Source organism: Sapajus apella, unplaced genomic scaffold (assembly GCF_009761245.1).
Source record: "Sapajus apella isolate SASKATOON/1434 unplaced genomic scaffold, GSC_monkey_1.0 scaffold4, whole genome shotgun sequence".
Lineage (NCBI taxonomy): Eukaryota > Metazoa > Chordata > Mammalia > Primates > Cebidae > Sapajus > Sapajus apella.
The window spans coordinates 32,754,934-32,775,294 of NW_022436944.1; the positions used below are offsets into that span (position 1 = coordinate 32,754,934).

The following is a 20,361-nucleotide window of genomic DNA, read 5'->3' on the forward strand; positions in this document are numbered from 1 at the left end:
TTTTTTTTTTTTTTTTTTTTTTGAGTCGGAGTTTCGCTCTTGTTACCCAGGCTGGAGTGCAATGGCGCAATCTCGGCTCACCGCAACCTCCGCCTCCTGGGTTCAGGCAATTCTCCTGCCTCAACCTCCTGAGTAGCTGGGATTACAGGCACGCGCCACCATGCCCAGCTAATTTTTTGTATTTTTAGTAGAGACGGGGTTTCACCATGTTGACCAGGATGGTCTCGATCTCTTGACCTCATGATCCACCCGCCTCGGCCTCCCAAAGTGCTGCGATTATAGGCGTGAGCCACCGCGCCCGGCCTGAAAAGTGCTACTTTTGCCCAGTAAGTTCAACATGACCAAACACTAACCTTCCAGTCACTCATGTTTTCAAGAACCTGCAGTCATTTAGGAAAGGCAGATTGGCTGGGTGTGGTGGCTCACGCCTGTAATCCAAGCACTTTGGAGGCCAAGGTGGGCCGAGATCACCTGAGGTCGAGAGTTCAAGACCAGCCTGACTAACATGGTGAAACCCCGTCTTTAAATAAATAAATAAATAAAAGAAAGGCAGATTAAGAGCCAAACTTTATAACAGAACAGGAGCCACACACACAGTCAGTTCTACACCCCAAATGGTAAGAACCTCACATCCCCACCTCCCTTATTTTTTACAGGTCAAGCCCCAGGAGAGAGAAAAGGGGAAGGTACCTGAAGGAAGCCAACAAGTGGTTGGGAATCAAACTCAAGTCTAATCACTTCTACTGAACACCACTATAAAGGAATCTCTGGAGTGGAGAGTGGAGAAGCCACCATTCCTGAAAGTTTCCCATTATCAATCGGGGGTTTCACTTTGGTTAAGCTCACAAAATGACGTTTTCACAGTAGAACATAATGCCTAGCTGTGGTAGGTATTCAACAAATGTTAATAATATTAACCCTGCTTTTGGAATAGGTTATCTAAAGCTATAGATACTAACAACCAGAGAGGTCAAAACACATTTTCAGTTAAGGAAAGTATTTCCTCCATTGTGCTTTGTATTCACTAGCATTGCCTGTAAAATGCAAACTTCAAACTGGGGGCAGGCAGTTTATCAAGATCCTTTCTTTAAACTGGGAGCAAAGGATTTTTAATCTTAAAGCAGAACCGTACCTTCACTTGTTTCTTCCTACTTTATGAACCCTCCAAAATACAGCACTTACTTAACATCAACCTTAAAGTTGACTGCCATAGGCTGGACTTGACAAAAATGTTAATTTCAAATCTTCTAAACTATCCAATGTTTAAAAATTACTGTTTTCTTGAACTTTAAAAAATAGCATGTTTACACATAGAATTCCATTTCTATTAAGTTTTAGGAAAAAACTAAGGTGTTAGGATAGTGGTTATGTTGAAGGTGAATGCAGTGACTAGGTGTTAGGAAAACCTTGTTCTGTATTAGTAACATTCAGTTTCTTGACCTGTGTGCTTATTGAACAGGTTGATTGTGCTGTGTGAACACAGAAAATCTCTATTTCCCCATGAGCATGCTATACTTCAATCACAAAAATATATTCACTTGCTTATTGGAGAGCATGTGAAAAAATCCACATTATTTTTGAAACCAAAAAGAAGTACAACCACCCATGTTAAAAGTAAAAATTCGGAAGGGACAATATCCACTGTAGCTGTCTCAAATGAAAAGGCCTAACCAGAACTGGAAGTAGGCAAGCTCTCACAGGAGTTTAGGGCCGGCAGCTAATTTGATGAGCACACGGAGGGGGTGCCCTCATAGAGTGAGAAAGAGTAGATATAATCCATTTAAGTCCTAATAAGCATATCTAGAACACAAGGATACTATGATGCTGCTCTGGGACTAAAGGAAAACCTAACTTGTATCCAGTATCTGTCCTAAAGGTTATTTAAACACATTTGTAACCAGACCATACCTTATTTGCATTGCCTGAACCCTGAGGCCGCTGTAATCAACCTCTTTTTGCTCCAATTCTTTCCATTCATCTTCCTCCTGTAAAACAAACGCCATTTGTTCAATTAAAGCTATTTGCAGACATACAACTAAGCAATTATCAAACTGGGAAAAGTGGATCAAGTGCCTGGAACCTAAACTAAGTATGCACTCCTCTTCTGGCCAAAGCTCTTGCTTCGTCCTGGGGTAAACCAGGCTACACGGAGGACAAACACGCTCAGCAGTCTAACACTGTACTTCCGCTGGGTTCCAGCAAGAGAGCTGTTACTTTAAGCAACTAGGAAAAGCCCAAGGAAGAAGTCAACAGGAATTTCACAACTACATTTCTACCTCAACGCTATTGCACCGAGACTTTTTCTTTCTCGGGTTTAGAGACTAAGTCATCACAAAAGAGGTGCCACAAATGGGGCTGCCGAAACCGAAAATTCAGCTCAAACTACTGGGCTGAGGTCAGCACACAGAATTATTCAGCCTAGACGTCACCGATAAACGCTGCTCTGTGCTGGGCACTGCAGCCCCAGACCTAGCGCCCCCGGAGGGTGGCGCCGCCTGGGCCTTGGCTAACGCGAAAAGACGCGGGGTAGGAAGGGCAGCTCCGGGGCGGGTGTCCGAGGGGGTCCAGGACCTGGCGAGCACGGCCCGAGGTGGGGAGCCCGCGTCACGTGGCCGACCCGCGCCCCTCCGCCCTGCCCCCGCGGCCCCCCCACCCGGACGCTTCCCCGGCAGGCGGGGGCGGGCACATGGGGCGCCGGCGCGCCGCCCGGGCCCCAGTGCCGGCCTCCCGGCCCCTCACCTTCGTCACAGCCTTGGTAGCGGCCCCTGGGCCAGCAGCCCCCGCGCTCGCGGTCCCGCCGTCGCCCGGTCGGGTCCCCGCGCCCGCCCCGCCGCCCGCAGCACCCGCGGCTCCGCTGCTCCCGCCGGCGCTGCCCGCTGCGCCCGCAGCACTCGCCGCCCGGTTGCTCCGCTCCTTCTTCTTCTTCTTGTCCCTCTTAGCAAAGAAGTTGTCCAGGCTCCTCTCCTCCGTCTCGGCCATGGCTTTGGCTTCCTCGACCCGGATGGGTGGGGCCGGCGGCGGGCGCGGTCCGCGGGACTCCGAGCTCGGGGTCGAGGCCGGCTCTGCGCTCACGCTGCCGGGCGCGGCGACGCCTCAGCCCCGCGGGGTCGCCGAGGCGTGCGCGGCGGGGAGGGCTGCTCCCCCTGCGTGCTGGCGAGCGGTGGTATGGTCCGCCCGGAGACTCGCGCGCCGCCGCTGTCTCCCGAGGCTGCCGGGGCTGCGGCTGCTGCCGCGGCGGCGGAGCAGGATCCCGCTCTCCCTATAACCAGAGGGGAAAAGGCACGCGCGGGCCAGAGGCGCTGACGAGAGTGCTCGGCTAGCGGCGGCGCGTGCCGGAGGAACATGCGCGCGCGCAGGCCCGAAGAGGAGGGGAAGGGGGTGAGGAGGGGAAGGAGGGGGAGCAGGGAGGGCGGGCCGCTAGAAGAGAGAGGCAGCGCCCGCGCCTGCGTACTTTGCTCTGCCCGCCGTTGTGGGATCGCCGAGGGGCGGGAGGCGGGAGGAGGTGGAGGCGGAGGTGGCAAGACAGCCAATCAGGTGCCAAGACGAAGCGTTTAGGTGACAATCAGTGCCCCAGACGGGGCGGAGTCCAGGCGTGGGGGCGGGGAGAGGAGGGCATATGCAAAATAAGTGACGAGTTGATGATTCCGGTCTCCCGATTGGCCGAGGGTTTAGTCTTGAGGGCGGGCATTTCGAGGGCTGGTTGATGACTTGGCTAAAGAGGTCCAGCGGGAGGGGCAGTGGGTTCTTTTGGGCGCTATGCGCAGGATACACGTGTGTTTCCTAGCCCAGAACAAACTGTGGCCTGGTAGTAGTCTTTTGAACTTTCCCGAAACGGACAGGCACTGCATTCAGCCAACTGTGTTAAAGATTGTTCCTCTCCTCTGTTCGCTTCTGTATTTCCACCCTCTTTGGTCTGGCAACCATTAATTTTCTTCTTTACAGGTTGATTATGAAAGCGTGAGGAGCAGTGAGCCTGAAGTTTACTCCTATTTACTAAAAGATCTTTCATAGGCCGATAGGTAGGTAGAATGGGATTTTGTCTGAACGCCACCGTTTGGATTATGTTTACCAAGGTCAAGTTCAATAAATCCTATCTTCAAGCCCCTAATCTGCAAAGTGGGTATACTAGATCTTACAGGATACAGTATGGGGGAGGGAGGGAAGAGAGTCTGCGTCAACTGGCCTGGCCGGCACAGTGCTTAACGTCCTGACTTCAGTCTAGATGACGATGCAGTTTATTCTTAGCTCCTATCCCTGATAAAAGGAGGGGAATGTCTCATAGGGGTGGAGACGAAAATGCCCAGGCTAAACCTGGCTTAAAACCCAGCTTTAAATGGGTTTAAAGCCCACTTAAATACCCTTGGGGCCTTAAGAATGGAATGAATTCTATATGCAAAAGATGGTCTTAAAAGTAAGCTCTTAAACTTTCTGCTTCCTCCTTGTAAAAGCAGGGGAGGGAGCTGTCACAACCACTGAGGAAATGACTCAGACAAATGTTGGTAGCCCAATGGGGTAGATAGAACCCAGCCAGTAAATGGAGTGACTTCTTTATCTTTTCCTTTACAGTTACCCCATTAAAGTTTCTCTTTTCCCACCCTCTACTTACACTATTATTAAAGAACTAACTTCCGAATGTCAAATAAATCAAGGGCCTAGCCTTGGTCAGCAAGTAGCTTGAGCTTATACATATACTATTCCCCAAACATAAACAGCTCCCAACCACACATTATGGATCCCAAGGTGACTTCCTTCTATGACAACATATATCTTCCTGTGATGCAGGCCAGGTTCAGTGCTACCCATCACCCTCCCCCTCCCTTACCATCACTAATCAAATTTATTTTTTTTTTCTTTCCTTCTTTCTTTTTCCCTTCCTCTTTTATTTCCTTCCTTTTTTACTCCCCCTCTCTTTCTTTCTTCCCCTCTCTCTCTTTCTTTCCTTATCTCTGAAGCATTTATTTAGCTATATTTAGGGCAAAGTGCTTTATTCAAAGTTGAGTAATTTGTGATTCCTGCCTTCAATTCCCTTCTAATCTAGAAGAGAAGATCGAGATATAAATAATTGAAGCTCAGTTATTTATATCTTTCTTAAGTCCTTATCAATACATCATTGTCTTGAAAGAATTAATGACTTGAGAAAATACACAGAAGAACAGTCATTGAGGGCTGACACTGCAGAATTTCCCGCTACACTTTTCAGTGTGATTGATGGCATTCTCCCAGAACTTGATCATGTGTAAGAAATTCAGGTCAGGCCAGTAGAGAGACCAATGTCTTTGTGGTTGTGTCATTGTTTGTAGTAATTCTCTCCTCTGTGAAGCTGGTCCCTTCCTCTTTGAATCTCCTGCCCTAAAACTGACAGCATCTACTCCCACCAGTTGCTCCTTTTAAATCTCCCCTGCCACCTTCCTCCAGATTGGTTGCACAGTGCCCTGGATCCTGCTATCCTTATTATCCTGGTACCCTTACCAGGCACCTTCTCATCTCTGAAGCATCCTTCTGCCTTCCCTCTCTCTTTTCAAGAGTTGGGGGTCAAATGATCTTCCAGCTTCAGCCTCCAGAGTAGCCGGGATGATAGGAAGGCACCATCATGCACAGCTGATTTTTTTTTTTTTTTTTAACGTTTTTAGAGATAGGGATCTTGCTATATTTCCCAGGCTGTCTGGAATTCCTGGGCTCAATTGATCCTGCTGCCTTGGCCTCCTGAGTAGCTGGGATCACAAGTTGGAGCCACTGTGCCTGGCTCCTCCAGCTCTCTCTTGATGGAGGTGTCTTCCCCTCTGCTGTCCAATGTGTTTGGACCTTCCACATCCTTACAGCAAACAGACCTTCACTTGTACTTGCCAGATGGAAAAGATGAATAGTAATGCGGACTATTCCCAGGTATTTCTGCACATCTTCCAAGGTTCCTAATGCAATCTGAATGTGGTAGCTTACCTCTGGGTCCTCTGCCAGTGTACCTCTGAAGTGGTGCAATCCAAAGGACATCATGTATCTCCCTCAACAAGTCCCGCTGAGCTCTAATATTCCATGAGCTCAAGAGCTGGCAAAGAGCAGTTGAGCCCAGCCCCATTGTTTCTGGGTTCTTTTCTGCTGAGCTATTTGTTCCAAGTTCCATTCTGCTACCTAGGCTGGAAATTCCACTCATGCTCAGCGCAAAGGAATGCAGCTCATGCTGGCCAATGTGCTCACCAGGAAATGGGTGGCTAGAATTCTTCTTTTCATTTCTGCCTTCCTCTTTAACATCTGTAAAGCCAACTATGCCACTGCCTGAACTGTTCCCCGTTTCAGCTGGGGATAAACTACTTACAGATCATCTCTTCTGGGAGTCTCTTCTGATTCTCTACAGGCAGCTTGATTTCCTAAACTTCAGAGGCCCAGAGTCTTTTCATTTGGTATGATAGTTGATGCCTTCCTGGTATTTGCCTGATTGGTTTGTTATTTAACCACTCTCATTCATTCACTCACTAGTTATAGAAAACATGTATTAATGAGCACCTACTATATGCCAGGCTCTATGGTAGGATTTAAATGAGAGCTAAGCCCTACCTTCACAGAGCTTATTGTACACTAAGCTGGTAAATAGAAGCAGACACACAAGTATTCCTACAATAGCACATTGAAAACTCTTGAAGGTAGGAATGGTGTTGAGCATATAGCCTAAATCACACAAGCATTTAACTGCTGTTTGTAAAATGAAAAATGTCTCCATTAATCTCCCATTTTCCACATTGATGGAGGACTACACAAACCATGAACTCTCTAAGTGTTTCCTTGTTGGCTTAAGAGCACAGGCTAGGAGACAGATCAAAGTGCTTTCAAATGGGAAAAAAAAAAAAAAAGAGCACAGGCTAGTTTGGGCACAGTGGCTCACGCCTGTAACCTCAGCACTTTAGGAGTTGGAGGCGGGCAGATCGCTTGAGGTCAGGAGTTCGAGACCAGCCTGACCAATGTGGATAAACTTTATCTCTACTAAATATACAAAATTAGCTGGGCATGGTGGCACATGCCTGTAATCCCAGCTACTTACTCAGGAGGCTGAGGCAGGAGAATGGCTTGAACTCGGGAGGCGGAGGTTGCAGTGAGCTGAGATTGCATCATTGCACTACAGCCTGGGCAACAAGAGCGAAACTCCATCTCAAACAAAAACAAAAACAAAGACAAAAACCACGGACTAGCTCTGTCACATATAACAAATAATTCAACCTTCTCCCTCAACGTCAAGTATCTCTTTAGTTCGTTTTTGACATTAGGGCTTTAGTTGGAGGATACATGAACAGTAAGGGGAATGAGGCCCCAGACACCAGTGACTATCCAGGAGAGCTTATTTTCAGAAAGAGGAAAGGGCTTCCATGCATTCCCCTCCCCCAGACACAGACACCCACACACACGTACACCCACCACCATGGCTTGAGAAGGGATTCAGACTCATTAACCCCGCCCCCAATGGGTCTGGTTTGCTGATTTGTTGAAACACAAAAAATTGCTGCTATTTGACTGGTTTTGACCTGCCAAAAACAATCATTTCAAAAGGTTAAACCTAACATATTAGAGAATAAACCAAAAAGTTCTGTAAATGAATGAAGAGCTTGGGAACAATCAACCTATCCATCAAGGTGACCTCCTTATGCATCTCAGTGAAGGAAGGGCTACAATGTGATGACAATTGAATGATCAGCAAGTGAATCAACTTTATTATATGAAGAATGTGTGAACTGAAGGATGACAGAAGAGGCTGAAGAATAGAAAGTGGAAGGAAAAAGAAGCAGGATAAAGCCATGAGGACAGATGTTGGCACTTATTACCCACCACTGTCCAGGAAAGAGCAGTGTGAAATTTGTGTTCACATAGACATGCCCTGCTGTAAGGTGGAGATGAATCACTAGACCACACCCTGACTTGGCTGAAATAGCCCTCAAAAGGTCAGCTTCTCATAACTCTTGGGATATACTCACCAACCAGCCTGGTGATGACTAACTTGCCTCTCTGAGACTGCTGATGTTGCCCTAGTTGGGAGAGGAACATTCCAGTTACTGAAGGACTAACACTATTAATGAATATATCAGTATGTATGTGGTTATATAGTTTGGTCTCTTATGAGTTGGGTGGCCGGGAGTCAGGCTTCTAAAGGCAGATGAACCCCACCAGGACACTGATATGCTATGAAACAGGTTCAGCTCTGTGGCAAATTCACCAAGTAAAAGCTACTCCGTGTGGCAGCTTTGGGAGTCAGTCAAATGACTGGCACAAAGCAAGATATTCTGACTCAATCGTTTTGATCACAGAGTGCAAGGGATATAATTACGTTGGCAAGGACACGATTATCCTGTTCCTGACCTCAGCTCCGTTCATGATCTTACTTCATGATCCAGCAACTACATGTGAAATTGTCTGGCATTTTCTTCTTCTGACTCAGCGCCTCTGTATTCCTGGTTACTAGGTCACTAGGTCAATGGTATTGTCATTCTCCTTAGGCTGACAAAAAGGGAAGAGGGTCAGAGTGCAGGGAGACCTTCGACGTGCCAGGTGGAAAGCAAATATTTTACTTTCTCTCGGGGACCCTGCTTTTTATTCCATGGTGAAGTGCATGCTTTCCGGAGTCCAGTCTGGTTTCGAGTAACAGCTCTGCCTCCTCCTGGCAAGTCACTTCACTTCTCTGCATCACAGGTTTTTTCACCTGCAAAGTATGGATTGTAAACACAACTGACTCCTAGAGTTGTGAGGATTAAATGTGGACATGAATTTAAGACCACTCAGCTCTACTGCATGGCAAATAGGAAGCCCAATTAATGTTACAATTAATGTGAGGGATGATGATGGCGATGATGATGATGATGATGATGGCATGTATCTTGATTTATAATTACACGGTGGGGGGCTTTGGTGTTTATTCTCATATCTGTCATATCTGTCCTCCCTAACTCTGCACTCATTCATTACTGGGCCCTCAATGCCTTCTCTTTTTTTTGTTTTTATTTTTAAATTTATTATTATTTTTTAATTTTCCTGTTTCTTTTGTGTCTTGAGAAAATATTTTTTTGTTTTTGGACAGTGTCTCACTCTGTCACCCAGGCTGGAGTGTAGTGGTACAATCTTGGCTCACCACAACCTCTGCCTCCCAGGTTAGAGTGATCCTCCTATCTCAGCCTTCCAAGTGGCTGGAATTACAGGCTTGTACCACCACACCCAGCTAACTTTTGTAGTTTTGGTAGAGATGGGGTTTCACCATGTTGATCAGGTCTTGAACTCCCAGCCTAAAGTGATACACCCACCTCAGCCTCCCAAAGTGCTGGGATTGCAGGCATGAGCCATTGTGCCCGGCCATACATTTGCAGTTTCTGGATATGAAATAGCTTGGCATTTGGGGCTTTTCTCTCAAATGTTCTGATTATATATCATTGCTATTCCTAATGCTAAACCATCCATGGCCTCAAAATAACTGAGGTAGGTCAGGCATGGTGGTTTATGCCTGTAATCCCAGCTCTTTGGGAGGCTGAGGTGGGTGGATCACGAGGTCAGGAATTCGAGACCAGCCTAACCAACATGGTGAAACCCTGTATCTACTAAAAATACAAAAATTAGCCAAGTGTGGTGGTGCAGGCCTGTAATCCTGGCTACTCGGGAGGCTGAGGCAGGAGAATCACTTGAACCTGGGAGGCAGAGGTTGCAATGAGCCGAGATCGTGACATTGCACTCCAACCTAGGTGACAGAGTGAGACTCCATCTCAAAAAAAAAAAAAAAAAAATGACTGAATCAAAATGACCACTCCCAAGTGCCCTGTCGCCTGGTGACACTGTGGCTCATTCCTGAGTCCTACCTTACTGAGTAAGAACGTAGTCCTTTTCGGAGCTTATTAGAACAGTATGCTGTGGGGGTGGGGAGGGAGTGTCCACCTGCTGCGATGCTGGGAGTAATATGATCCTCTCCCCCACCCCCAATATTAGGAACAATATCACAGGGAGGGTGTACACCCTCTGCAATATTGGGAGTAATATCATCCTCTCCTCCCCTGGATATGAGAAATGGTATCATGGGGGGAGGATACTTCCTGTGTATCCAGGATATTATAAATAATACCACATGGTGTACACCCACTTTGCTATTACAAGAAATATCTCCCTAGGATATTATGAATAATCTCAAATGGTGGATGCCCACTATGATAACAGGAGAAATATCTCTCAAAGATATTAGGAATAGTCTCACAGGGTGTACACCCACTGTGATACTAGGAGTACTATCTCCCTAGGATATAACAGAAAATATCTCACAGGGTGTACGTATCTCACAGGGTAAGTCACAGGGTATACCCAGTGTAAGTCCTCGTAGGGCCCAGAGGAAAACCTATTGCCTTCTACACCTTCCCAGATGCTCACCATTTGAATTAAACTCTGCCTCCCTCAAGTTTGCCTTGGTCTTTTCCCTCTCTCTCTTTTTTTTTTTTTGAGAGAGTCTCGCTCTGTAGCCAGGTGCCAGGCTGGAGTGCAGTGGCACAATCTTGGCTCACTGCAACCTCTGCCTCCCGGATTCAAGCAATTCTCCTGCCTCAGACTCCCAAGTAGCTGTGACTACAGATACGCACCACCACGCCCAGCTAATTTTTTTTTTTTAATGTTTTTAGTAGAGACGGGGTTTCACTATGTTGGCCAGGATGGTCTTGATCTCTTGACCTCGTGATCTGCCCACCTCGGTCTTTTCCCTCTCTTAAGGTGCTGGTCCCAGCCCATGCCATTGTGTGTCTCTTTGGCACCTGTCTCTTACTGGCTGTAGATCTTTGGGTGGGGAGGAACTGGGGGATTTTCATCCTGGGGCTATGGGATGGTGCTTACCGCTAAGTATAAATTTAGCAAGAATATTTGAGTTGAAAGGCTCCAATGACTTGATAGCTTCCAACAGCCCCTACAGATGGGATAGTCCAGTACTCCCTAGATAGGAAGGAAGAGGTTCGAAGTCTCCTGGATTTAGCAGCCTTTGTAGCCTCAGGGTCTTTTCCAATATCCCCAGTTTTCCTGCTGGGCCAGCTGTGGCCTCTGAGAATGCACAGTTCCCTGGGCTAGCCTGGCCTATGGGGCCCTCCCTCCTGGGCCTGCATTCACGTGACCCAGTAGCCTGGGTCACATCTGCAGTCTGGAAGTTAACCTGCTTGTCTGCCGTAATCACAGCCCTGGACTCTACCTTCAGGCACCCTACTCACCTGGCCCAGGAGGGAACCACTCTCCTGTCATTCCCTCACTTTCTGCTCCTCATCCTACCCACCCAGCTGTTCTAGGCAGGATCCTGGGGACGTGATGGAATGCTCCCTTTCCTCTACCCTCCATTCCTTTAATCACCGAATCCTACAACTGCCCTCCAACCAAGGTGTTCTTTCTTTCTTTTTTATTTATTTTTGTTTGTTTGTTTATTTATTTATTTATTTATTTAAGACAGGGTTTCACCATGCTGGTCAGGCTGGTCTTGAACTCCTGACCTCCACCCGGCTTGGCCTCCAAAGTGCTTGGATTACAGGCGTGAGCCACCACACCCAGCCCCAACGTGTTCTTTCTAGATCAAAAAATCTGATCAGGCCATCACTCCTCTGTTTAAAACCATTCAAGGCTACCCATTGCCCTCAGGATAAAGGCTAAAATCTTAACAGGATTTACAAATTCTTCACCTGGCCCTTTTGAGGTAAGAGGATTTATAATCTTTTCAAAGCCAACAAGCATCCTGAGACAATCTTTATTTTTCCAGCTGACCAAGCTATTTAAGATTGATGAGCACTAAATTGTTAAAAAAGGTGATTAATTTATCTGGCCTGAATGGCATGTGAATGCCAAGGGGATCATTTTTCTCTACTTTCTTTGCTGCACAATGGGGCAGAGCAAGGCCAGGACACTCTTCTCAGGTGACTGGGTAACCAGGTTCATTAAGGCAGTCAGTGCAGAGAAGCAGCAGAAAATGGGGAGGAGTTGTGTAAATGAAATTGCCGATAATACCAAAGGAACCCCGAGAGGCCCAGTCTCCCAGCAATTGCAGCTTTGCTGCATGCAGTATGGCAGGGTGAGACAGGGGTAGGTTAGGATCTGGGCTGCTTTGCCATGGAAGTGGGGTTAAGGGACAGGGAGAGGCTCACCATCACTGAGCATCTTTAATTGACTATGTCATTTTACTGAGAACTTACAAATTGAGTTATTCATCGAGTTATGTTTGGAGGCAGGTTTAATACATAATATGCTCCTCCCTCTAGAATTTCGGCTTTATGTCCACATGATGCAGCTTGTTCATTTCTGAATTCCTTTTAATTACAAAAACATTTGGAAAGAATGTAAATACTCAAAAAGGGGATGGTATGTAAACTATAGTTGGAATAACATGTGGCCGTTTAAAAGGAGGGTTGTCCAGGAGGCAGAGGTTGCAGTGAGCTGAGATCGTGCCCCTGTACTCCAGCCTTGGCTGCAGAGCAAGCCTCTGTCTCAAAATAAATAAATAAATAATGAATGGAGGGTTTTGGAGGCTTTGTAGCAACATGAAAAACCACACATGATGTCATACTGAGGGGATGTAGACCACCATCAGAGCCCAGAGAGGTGGTGTAGCTATGTGAGATGGTGACAAAAGCATGGATTTTCTAGCTGGAAAGACCGGACTGGGGGCTCACTTTCCATTTCCCCCACTCACAAGCTGTGTGACCATCTGCAAGCTCATTAACTTCTCTGGGCTTTAGTTTTCTTCTTTTTTATTTTTGTTTCCCTTTTTGTTTTAAGCTCCTTACTGTCATCACTGAATCTTCGCTTTTAAAATGTGGGCCCGGAGTGGTGACACATCCCTGTAATTCTGATGCTTTGGGAGGCCAAGGAAGGAGGATTGCTTGAGGCCAAAAATTAGCCAGGCATGGTGGCTCATGCCTCTAGTCCCAGCTATTCTGGAGGCTGACACAGTGGGTGGGGGTGGGAGGGTCACTTGGGTCCAGAAGTAAGAGGTTGCAGTGAGCTAAGATTGCGACACTGCACTCCAGCTGGGGTCACAGAGTGAGACCTGCCTCTGAAAAAAGAGAAAGAAAAATCAGGGTAAAATACAAGTTTGATCATTTTCAGTACTGGATGAGGTAATTCACAGGGCTGGGCACAGTAGCTCACGCCTGTAATCCCGGCACTTTGGGAGGTGGAGGCAGGCAGGTCTCTTTTATGTTCCCAACTGTTTCAGTTATCTATTGCGATGTAACAAACTGGCCTGAAAGTTAGTGGCTTAAACAACTACTTCATTACATTTCAGTTTGAAAGTTAGGAATTTGGGTAAGTCTCAGCCATGCAGTTCTTCCACTCCCTGTGGCATTCACTAAGGCTATTCAATAGTCTATCTGATGACTAGACTGATGTGGAGGGTCAAGACGCCTTCCTTTTTTTTTTTTGAGACGGAGTTTCGCTCTTGTTACCCAGGCTGGAGTGCAATGGCGCGATCTCTGCTCACCGCAACTTCCGCCTCCCGGGTTCAGGCAATTCTCCTGCCCCAGCCTCCTGAGTCGCTGGGATTACAGGCACACGCCACCATGCCCAGCTAATTTTTTGTATTTTTAGTAGAGACGGGGTTTCACCATGTTGACCAGGATGGTCTCGATCTCTTGACCTTGTGATCCACCCGCCTCGGCCTCCCAAAGTGCTGGGATTACAGGCTTGAGCCACCGCGCCCGGCCTAAGACGCCTTCCTTATTCATAGCGCTAGTACCTTGTTGAGGCTGGCTGGAAGGCTGCATGCAGTTGGAACTCTTTTATTTCTTCTTTTTATTATTTATCTATTTATTTATTTATGCTCTTCAGTCCTACCTGTGGCCTCTGCAGTATGGAGGTCTCAATGTAAATGCATTTTTGCAAGGTGGCTCAGGACTTCTAGAGTGTCTGAAGGACAGAAGAGGAAGCTGCCAGATTCTTAACACCTGGGCCTAGAGACGGGCACAGAATCACTTCTGGTTTTGTTTTTTTTTTTTTTTTTTTTTTTTGACAGAGTCCCTCTCTGTTGCCCAGGCTGGAGTGTGGAGTGCAGTCCCTGATCTTAGCTCCCTGCAACCTCTGCCTCCCAGGTTCAAATGATTCTCCTGCCTCAGCCTTCCAAGAAGCTGGAATTACAGGTGTGTGCCACTATACTCAAATAATTTTTGTATTTTTAGTAGAGATGGGGTTTCACTATGTTGGCCAGGCTGGTCTTGAACCCCTAACTTCAAATGATCTGCCCACCTCGGCCTCCCAAAATTCTAGGATTACAGGCATCAGCCACCATAACCAGGCTCACTTCTACTCTGTTCTATTGTTCAAGTGGTTACAGAGCCTGCCCCGATTCAAGGGGAGTGTGCAGAGACCCCACACCTCCATGGAAGGAATGTTGCAGAATTCCTAGCCATTTTTTTTGGTGGGGGGATGGAGTTCCGCTCTGTCACCCAGGCGGGAGTGCAGTGGCATAATCTCGGCTCACTGTAATATCTGCCTCCCAGGTTCAAGTGATTCTTCTGCCTCAGCCTCCTGAGTAGCTGGGACTACAGGCATGTGCCACTATGCCCTGCTAATTTTTGTATTTTTAGTAGAGACGGGGTTTCATCATATTGGCCAGGCTTGTCTTGAACTTCTGGCCTCGTGATCCGCCCACCTTGGACTCCCAAAGTTCTGGGATTATAGGTGTGAGCCACCTTGCCTGGCCATTTGTAGCCATTTTTAACGTAACTCAGCAACCGTCTGAAAGATGTAATATATATATTTTTTCCTTCCTTTGCAAGCAGAAGTTCAGTCAACGAAAGTGGTAATATTAATTTTTTTTTTTTTTTTTTGAGACGGAGTTTCGCTCATGTTACCCAGGCTGGAGTGCAATGGCGTGATCTCGGCTCACCGCAACCTCCGCCTCCTGGGTTCAGGCAATTCTCCTGCCTCAGCCTCCTGAGTAGCTGCGATTACAGGCACGCACCACCATGCCCAGCTAATTTTTTGTATTTTTAGTAGAGACGGGGTTTCACCATGTTGACCAGGATGGTCTCGATCTCTTGACCTCGTGATCCACCCGCCTCGGCCTCCCAAAGTTCTGGGATTACAGGCGTGAGCCACTGCGCCCGGCCCTGTAATATTAATATTAACATTTGTTGTAAAGTTAAATTATCAAAGTGTTTGTCTGGGAAGATGCTGAGTTTTGTTTGGGTTGGAGTTGTCTCTAGGCTGAGCAGAAGGCTCCAGAGGCATGCAGATACTGCTAGAGAAGGAAGCAGGCAGAGCCAAGGGAAGAGAATAAAGTTATGTCCTTTGGACTTTAGAAAACAAAAATAAGCAATGTTTTTGTATAGTTACTATCGGGGGTGGGGGTTCTTGGAGTCAGACAGAGTTGGTGATCTTATGCCAGGCAGGCACTTAAATTTTCTGAGCTGCAATTTCCTTATCTCTAAAATTGGGATAACAATTTTGCCTGCATTTCATGATTGGTTTGATCATTTAAAGGATATAGGTCCAGCATGGTGGCTTACACCTGGAATTCTAGCACTTTGGGAGGCCAAGGCGGGTGGATCACTTGAGGTCAGGGGTTTGAGACCAGCCTGGCCAACATGGTGAAACCCCGTCTCTGCCAAAAATACAAAATTAGTTGGGTGTGGTGGTGTACGCCTGTAATCAGTTACTTGGGAGGCCGAGGCAGGAATCGACTGAACCTGAAAGGCAGAGATTGCAGTGAGCTGAGATTGCGCCACTGCACTCCAGCCTGCTGAGATTGCACCACTGCACTCCAGCCTAGGCAACAGAGTGGGACTCCTTCTAAATAAAATAAAATAAAGTAAAGTAAAATAAAATAAAATAATATAGCTGGGTGGGGTGGCTCATACCTATTATACAATCCCAGCACTTTGGGAGGCTGAGGCAGGTGAATCACCTGAGGTCAGGAGTTTGAGACCAGCCTGGCCAACATGGCGAAACCCCATCTCTGCTAAAAATACAAAAAATAGCTGGCCGTGGTAGTGCGCACCTGTAATCCCAGCTACTCAAGAGGCTGAGGCAGGAGAATTGCTTGAACCAGGGAGGTGGAGGTTGCAGTGAGCTTAGATCACGGCACTGTACTCCAGCCTGGGTGACAGAGAGAGAATTCATCTAAAACAAAAAAAGATGTATATGTAAAGTGTTTTTCTTTTATTTTTGAGATGGATTCTGGCTGTGTCGCCCAGGCTGGAGTGCAGTGGTGCAATCTGGGCTCACTGCAACCTTCAGTGAGCAATTCTCACTGCTTCAGTCTCCAGAGTAGCTGGGATACAGGTGCCCACTACCATGACTGGCTTAGTTTTGTATTTTTAGTGGAGATGAAGTTTCACTATGTTGGCCAGGCTGGTCTCAAACTCCTGAACTCAAGTAATCTGCCCACCTCAGCCTCTCAAAATGTTGGCATTACAGGCATTTTTGCTTTGGAGTATCAAAGGAAAGAAAGTTTGTAAAACTTTATTTGGGAGATTCTGCAAGGCCTTCATATGAATTTTAAAGGATGTAGAAAAGTTCCAAGGCCAAGTTCGGAAAGAAGACATCTTTTTTTTGAGAAGTAGTCTCTCTGTCTCCCAGGCTGGAGTGCAGTGGCGTGATCCTGGCTCACTGCAACCTCCGCCTCCTGGGTTCATGCAATCCTCCTGCCTCAGACTTCCAAGTAACTGGGATTACAGGCACCTACCACCAAGCCTAGCTAATTTATTTATTTATTTTTTTGTATTTTAGTAGAGATGGGGTTTCACTGTGTTGCCCGGGCTGATCTCAAACTCCTGAGCTCAGGCAATCCACCCACCTTGGCCTCCCAAAATGCTCGGACTACAGGTATGAGCCACCATGCCAGGCCAAGAAGACATGTTAGAGGAAATAAAAATCACTAGAAAAGCCACTAATGTGGGAAAATAAGAGATCTGTTAGAGGATGAAGGAGTAGAAAAATTTTGAATGAAGTCAAGTCATGAGTGGTATAAGCCATGCTTAGAAAGAATTTTGAATGCCAAGGTGAAGCCACATCTGTTTCATTTGACAGGCAGAGGTGATGTCGCAGTTGGCCTGAAGTGAAAAACCCAAATTCTTGCAGGGACCAGGCAAGATTAGTGGTCAGGTCATAAAAACAATCAGGAGGCAGCCATGACCCAACTCCAGCTCACACCACTCAAGAATACAGTCACCTGGACAGAACCTTTGATTTTTCAAAAAGAAACAAAACAACAAAAATCCAGATTCTTGTTTTCGTTTTTGTTTTTTTGAGACAGAGTCTTGATCTGTCGCCAGGCTGGAGTGCACTGGCACGATCTCGGCTCATAGCAACCTCCGACTCCCTGATTCAAGCGATTCTCATGCCTCAGCCCCCCGAGTAGCTGGGATTACAGGCATCTGCCACCACACACAGCTAATTCTTGTATTTTTAGTAGAGTCAGGGTTTCACCATGTTGACCAGGATGATCTCGAACTCCTGATTTAGTGATCCACCCACCTCGGCTTCCCAAAGTGCTGGGATTACAGGTGTGAGCCACCGCACCTGGCCTAAAAATCCAGATTCTTATGTAAAATCTCATACTTTGCCGGGCGCGGTGGCTCACGCCTGTAATCCCAGCACGTTGGGAGGCCGAGGCGGGTGGATCACAAGGTCAAGAGATCGAGACCATCCTGGTCAACACAGTGAAACCCCGTCTCTACTAAAAATACAAAAAATTAGCTGGGTATGGTGGCGCGTGCCTGTAATCCCAGCTACTCGGGAGGCTGAGGCAGGAGAATTGCTTGAACCCAGGAGGCGGAGGTTGCGGTGAGCCAAGATCGCGCCATTGCACTCCAGCCTGGGTAACATGAGCGAAACTCCGTCTCAAAAAAAAAAAAAAATCTCATACTTAAAAAATGTTAACAACTACTTAAAAATGTGTTCAGATTAAAAAACCTGTCTAAGGGCCAGATGAGGCCCCTGGGTAGCTACTGAAATGTCTGTTCTCCCCAGTGTCTGTAGGACTAAGCTGTGGTATGGAGAGCCGCTGGGCAGAGGTGGTAGAGGGAGGGTCAGGGAAAGCTCCAGCAAGAAGCCTCTGCTGCTCTAACTTTCTGTCTATCCTGATGAAGAAACCCAAAAGCATTCCTCTCTGAGGTGTTTGCATTTTTGGGGTTTCTTTTTTTTTTTTTGAGACGGAGTTTCACTCTGGTTACCCAGGCTGGAGTGCAATGGCGCGATCTCAGCTCACCGCAACCTCCGCCTCCTGGGTTCAGGCAATTCTCCTGCCTCAACCTCCTGAGTAGCTGGGATTACAGGGACACGCCACCATGCCCAGCTAATGTTTTGTATTTTTAGTAGAGACGGGGTTTCACCATGTTGACCAGGATGGTCTCGATCTCTTGACCTCGTGATCCACCCGCCTCGGCCTCCCAAAGTGCTGGGATTACAGGCTTGAGCCACCGCGCCCAGCTGGGGTTTCTTTCTATTTTTGTCTTTTGGAATCCTCCCTATACTGGTCTGCCGGGAAACTGAATTGGACCTAGCAGCTTGTGTTAGGCTGTTCTTGCATTGATATAGAGAAATACTTGAAACTGGGTGATTTATAGTAAAAGAGGTTTAATTGGCTTATGTGTCTGCAGGCTGTATAGGAAGCATGGTGCTGGCATCAGGACTCAGCTTCTGGAGAGGCCTCAGGGAGATTTTACTCCCAGTGGAAGGCAAAGCCTGGAGCCTGCACGTCACCCAGCAAACACAGGGGCAAGAGAGAGTAGAGGAGGTGCCACTCACTTTAAACAACCAGATCTCACTACCCACTACCGCAAGGACAGCACCAAGCCATGAGGGATCCGCCCCCATGACCCAACACCTCCCACCAGGCCCCTCCTCCAACACTGGGGATTACATTTCAACATGAGATTTGGCGGGGACACAGATCCAATCCATATCACAGCTGGTTCTCACTTTTCAGGCTTCCTAACGGAAGTCTTATATAACCCATATCTTTTCAATAGTTAGTTGCTTGTCCCAAGGGTGAAGCCTCTTATAAGCAGTGTGTGTGTGTGTGTGTGTGTGTGTGTGTGTGTGTGTGTGTGTGTGGTGTGGGAGCAGGGGAGAGAGAGGGAGAAAAAGAGGGAGAAAGAGACAGCTTCCTTCTCCTGTGGACTTTCTCAAGAGTTAACAACATATCCTGTGGCCTGAGCTTTCTGAACCTGGCAGGAGCTGACCCTTATGGAAACAGAACCCTTTGCCTTCCATAGTCTCAGGTTGGGCCCCTGACTTAGGTCATAATCCTGACTTAATACCTTAGATACAGAGGCTATTAGAAAACCATCGTAGAGGAAAATGTTCCACTATATTATGTTGGTGAACCTCCATGCATTGGGATGACAGGTAACATAGTGGAAGAAATATTCGAATCAGTGGAGCTAGAATAGAATGCTTTATTTACTGGATGACCTCGGTCAAGTCACCTCACCTCTCTGTGCCTTGTTTCCTGCAAACATAAAAGCTAGACCTAAATACTCACCTCACAGAGGTATTATGAGGATTCCATGAGATCATGGACACTGAAGTGCCTGACACCTGGTTATGCTGGATCAGAAAGAAAAGAATGAAGAAATTGGAGCTAAGGAGATATAGATTTAAATCTTGATTCTACGACTTATAATAACAACTACCATGAATTCAGTAATTTCTGTGTACCAGGATCTGTGCACTTGTTTAAAATGCTTGCAACAACTCAGCATGAATAGAGGTATGATGATTAGCCTCATTTTACAAATGAGGAAACTGAAGCACAGAGAGATAAAATAACTTGACAAAGGCTTCACGGGGTAAGTGGTGAAGCCAGGCTATCTGATTCCAGAGTGTGTACTTTCTAGCTGTGTAATTTAGTATATGCCCCATAAGTTTTCTTATCCTCAGTTTCTACAGCTATAAAATGAGGAAATCTTTGTAAGGATTAAGAATAATTTGGGAGGCCGAGGCGGGTGGATCACGAGGTCAAGAGCTCGAGACCATCCTGGTCAACATGGTGAAACCCCATCTCTACTGAAGATACAAAAAATTAGCTGGGCATGGTGGTGCGTGCCTGTAATCCCAGCTACTCAGGAGGCTGAGGCAGGAGAATTGCCTGAACCCAGCAGGCAGAGGTTGCGGTGAGCCGAGATCGCGCCATTGCACTCCAGCCTGGGTAACATGAGTGAAACTCCATCTCAAAAAAAAAAAAAAAAAAAAAAGAATAATGGATATAGGTTGGGTGTGGTGGCTCACACTTGTAATTGGGAGGACAAGTAGGTGGATCACAAGGTCAGGAGATTGACGCCACCCTGGCTAACATGGTGAAAACTCGTCTCTACTAAAAATACAAAAAATTAGCTGGGCATGGTGGTGCACACCTGCAGTCCCAGCTACTCAGGAGGCTGAGGTAGAAGA

General features: G+C 47.0%; 1 protein-coding gene across 6 annotated transcripts in view; it reads right to left on the reverse strand.

Annotated features, from left to right (window-relative positions):
* CDV3 (CDV3 homolog) overlaps window positions 1–3,072 on the reverse strand; it is a 17,520-nt gene extending 14,448 nt beyond the window's left edge. For 4 of the 6 annotated variants that reach the window (XM_032266341.1, XM_032266330.1, XM_032266337.1 and 1 more), the window contains exons 1-2: window positions 2,740–3,072; window positions 1,909–1,985 (exon numbers count right to left, since the gene is read on the reverse strand). In XM_032266341.1, the coding sequence (XP_032122232.1) occupies window positions 1,909–1,985; window positions 2,740–2,979 (317 nt within the window). In that variant the 5' untranslated portion in view covers window positions 2,980–3,072. Of the gene's footprint in view, window positions 1–1,908; window positions 1,986–2,276; window positions 2,410–2,571; window positions 2,593–2,739 lie in introns of those variants that run through there. The other 2 variants (XM_032266347.1, XM_032266345.1) reach the window with 2 other exon arrangements.
* Between the last annotated feature and the right edge of the window lie 17,289 nt (window positions 3,073–20,361).